Here is a 3,886-nt window from a genome sequence, read left to right as displayed (position 1 = left end):
CTAATTTAACCACGCAGATGAATATTCCTTGTCCATTCACACAAATCCCAGTATTTATATAAATAAATAAAAATGTAACATTTTATCTCATTTCTGGGCATTGCGTGGCCCTAAACTCTCGTCAAAGCCTATGGTGGTTCATCTCTCTTGTGTATTTAACCTTCCTCGGAACCCAAATGCCCTCCCCATCCTCCTTCCTTCTTCTCCACTGCTTCCTCCTGTGAGGGCTTTTGTATAGCCTCTCTACATTTCTTATCCATTTCTCACTCTTCCTCCTCTCTCTGCAAATGGAAGGATCTGGGGTCGTGACTGTGTATGGTAACGGAGCAATCACGGAGACGAAAAAGTCTCCTTTTTCCGTTAAGGTCGGTCTCGCTCAGATGCTCCGTGGCGGCGTTATCATGGACGTCGTTAATGCCGAGCAAGCTCGCGTCGCCGAAGAGGCCGGTGCGTGCGCCGTCATGGCCCTTGAGCGTGTCCCCGCGGATATCCGCGCTCAAGGCGGTGTGGCCCGCATGAGCGACCCGCAGCTTATCAAAGAGATTAAGCGAGCGGTTACGATTCCTGTGATGGCGAAGGCGCGTATTGGCCATTTCGTGGAAGCTCAAATCCTGGAAGCTATTGGCATCGATTATGTGGATGAAAGTGAGGTACTCACTCTAGCTGATGACGAGAATCACATCAACAAGCACAATTTCCGCATACCGTTTGTATGTGGGTGCCGCAATCTGGGCGAAGCGCTTCGCCGGATTCGTGAAGGGGCTGCAATGATTCGAACCAAAGGGGAAGCCGGGACTGGGAATATAATTGAGGCAGTGAGGCATGTGAGGTCTGTGATGGGAGACATTAGGCATTTGAGAAACATGGATGATGATGAAGTTTTCACTTATTCCAAGAAGATTGCTGCTCCTTATGACTTGGTGATGCAGACGAAGCAACTAGGTAGGCTTCCGGTGGTGCATTTCGCCGCTGGTGGGGTCGCAACGCCGGCAGATGCAGCGCTAATGATGCAATTGGGCTGTGATGGGGTTTTTGTGGGGTCTGGAGTGTTCAAGAGTGGTGACCCGGCCAAAAGGGCGAGGGCAATTGTGCAGGCTGTGACACATTACAGTGACCCAGAGGTTTTGGCTGAAGTGAGCTGTGGATTGGGTGAGGCCATGGTTGGACTCAATTTGGACGATAAGGTCGAGAGGTTTGCCAAAAGGTCGGAATGATATTGATCGATTGATGAGGGATTTCGGGGCATTCGAAGCAAGTGAGCCGTGCATGCTGGTCTCTGGAATTTGAAGAATATGTAGTCTTGCGAGGGTTGGATCTATTTATTTTAATAAGGTTGTGCTCTGCTTCAGATTCAAACTACGTTAGCCAAAAAAAGGATAGCAATTGGTGCCATGTACTAGTTTCTTCAGTAGTATATTGATAGGTGTTTTAAATACTCTGTGCAAGTGTTTAATCAAGTCTTTCATGTCAGTTCTTTCATCAGTTATAGAACATTTGTTTGAATACTCATTTTATCGTTGATATCTTAGTTAACCTGTTTCAGTTCGTTCATTTAAGCGGTGAAAGCTTAATTAGCTTCCTTGCAATTATTTCTTTGTTAAATTGTAGTTGTTCATACTTAGAAGCTTTTGGACTTGCTGGTGATACCTGCCATCAGGACAAAACTGGAATTCCAAAGAGGGAACTGATAGGAGCGTCGTTAGTTTATTGCTCAAATTGCTACATGATATATCAAACCTCATCAGAATGAACTAGATTCTGCTTCAGTAGTCGCTGTGAGCGATTGATTTCCTTTGGCAATTGACTCTGAAGCAGCTAAGGCGGTCTTTTTAGCTTCCATACTTACAGAGAAAATAAACAAATTAGGAATGCTTATCAGGCCTCAAGCCCCTTGTATCTTCTTTTGGAGGGCAGCATTTTCCAAGGTTTTGCTTCATCTCCTCATGACTGGGTTAGATTTTTTCACTCACCCATTTAATTCCATCTTTTTTCAAGTGGTAATTTGTTCTGCTTCTGTTCTCTTTGGAGTATCCCAGTTTATTTCATCTTTAACGGTTACTAGTTCTGCTTCTGTTCTCTCTGGAATGGCTAAGCTTAATACTGGGACCGCTACTTCTTGGTCAATGGGGATTCTTCAGGATTAGCATTGTCACCTCTTTGCCATTTGATCGCTATAGTTCCATCATACAAGTATATCTGTTAACTGAACAATAAACGGGGTTTTGATAATGCATCATGAACAAATTTGAATGGTGTCAGATCATGTATGAATAGTTCTCTAGTAGGTATTTGCTTCCTATACTTATTCATCCTCTGTTTTCACAACTGAAACCATTATTTCTAGGAATCCTTTGCCTGTATCTTTATCCTTCAGCTTCTTGAACAACTTCCTCTATGCCTGTGGTAGAGATCAACAATGGGGAAGCAGCATCAAAGAGACCACTTGATTCCTACAATGATACTGATCTTGAAATGTTCTTCACTAAGAAAGCCTTAAAAGGTAAGTGTTTAGATGATGCTGGAAGTCACTATTGGTAATTACTTTCTGCATTTTGTATTGACAAGTTTCTTCCTTTCATGTGGGCATATCGCCTTGCATTTTTGCATCACATCACACAGTTGACTTCAAACATCAGTGTATCGATATAGCAATCAATATATATCAACATATATATTCCATGGGAAGCTGTATCATTAACAAGCCATAAAGTCGATAACTTATTGCCCCTTTTTCCCATGGGAAAAGAGGCTAAACATGTTATGGATTTTACCCAATCTTAATGTAATGGGGTTCAGTTTTTGTACAGTTGCATCAACCTTTCCTTCTTTCCCGTGAGGACATTTATTGAATCGTCTGGATTCATCTCAGGCTGGGTTTTTTGCATTGATGTGTTGGGTACTTTCAATCTGCCTAACATTGCTTCAATATCATGGATCCTTTAATGCTGCGAAATAGCAGTCCCAAAAACAAAACAAAAATGTAAGGCAGTGTAATGTTAACAACCTTTCTTCCCAGTTCCCGCATTACCTCTCCCTTCTGTTTCATAATTATATATCGGGAAAAACTAGAGGTTAGGCGCCTGCTCTTATTTCCTGATGGACCTTGGTTCCAACCGGGCTGTTCATTTGTTTTCATTCGTACTAGTTTGGTATCACTGGACCCAACTCTATAATTAATCTAATTTATGAATTTGAAGGTACATGTCCAGGCCTAATCATGGCCCTTGCCTACCAACATTTGTCATGTTGCCTTCGGTTTTCTTTGGCGAGATGGATTGAATGGGCCATCTCATTTGCAGAGAAAGTTTGAAAATGTACTCTCTCATTTATAAGTTGTTTTCCGTATGTTTTATGCGGATTAAAAAAAATCTTAAATTTCATTTATGAGAACAAAATCAACACAATAATAAATAAAAAAAATTATATATTTATGTTAAAAGTTTCTCTCTCTGTCTTATAAATAGACTCAGAAAAGTAATTAATAAGTTATTGCCAACAATAATTAGGGTGTGTTTGGGATAGTGGTAGTAGAAGTAATTTTTTTTTTCAATCTGACTTTTATAGAAGTCAAATAATATAATATGATTTATGTTTGGATTGGGTTTTGTAAAAAAGTCAGTTTAAGAAATTGAAACTTGTTTGGATGATATATGTAAAAATAAGTTTGGATGTAAAATGACTTAAAAGGACATGAATTTTATTAAATAGTACATATCTAATATTAGGTATATATAATGTGACTATTTTAAAAGAGGTAAGGAAAATAAAATTATGTTTGGATTAATATTTCTAAAAAGTCAGTTTGAAAAATTAAAACTTGTTTAGATAAATAATAAAAAAGAGGTTTAGATATAAAATGGTTGAAAAGGACATAAGTTTTTATCCA

The 3,886-nt window shown here is 39.6% G+C and overlaps 1 protein-coding gene across 1 annotated transcript; it reads left to right on the top strand.

Annotated features, from left to right (window-relative positions):
* Positions 1-215: 215 nt before the first annotated feature.
* On the top strand, positions 216-1,556 carry LOC114739915 (probable pyridoxal 5'-phosphate synthase subunit PDX1). Its single transcript, XM_028928019.1, has one exon. The coding sequence runs from the start codon at positions 288-290 to the stop codon at positions 1,212-1,214; it is 927 nt and encodes a 308-aa protein (XP_028783852.1). The 5' UTR covers positions 216-287; the 3' UTR covers positions 1,215-1,556.
* Positions 1,557-3,886: the final 2,330 nt, after the last annotated feature.

Source organism: Neltuma alba, unplaced genomic scaffold (genome assembly GCF_004799145.2).
Source record: "Neltuma alba isolate B1F8T4 unplaced genomic scaffold, ASM479914v2 tig00002970_pilon, whole genome shotgun sequence".
NCBI classification, from domain to species: domain Eukaryota; kingdom Viridiplantae; phylum Streptophyta; class Magnoliopsida; order Fabales; family Fabaceae; genus Neltuma; species Neltuma alba.
This window is presented reverse-complemented; position numbering and strand designations above follow the sequence as displayed.

Bases quoted from the DNA above. Each gene is read 5' to 3' on its own strand.
- LOC114739915 (XM_028928019.1), top strand. From the start codon at position 288: ATGGAAGGATCTGGGGTCGTGACTGTGTATGGTAACGGAGCAATCACG.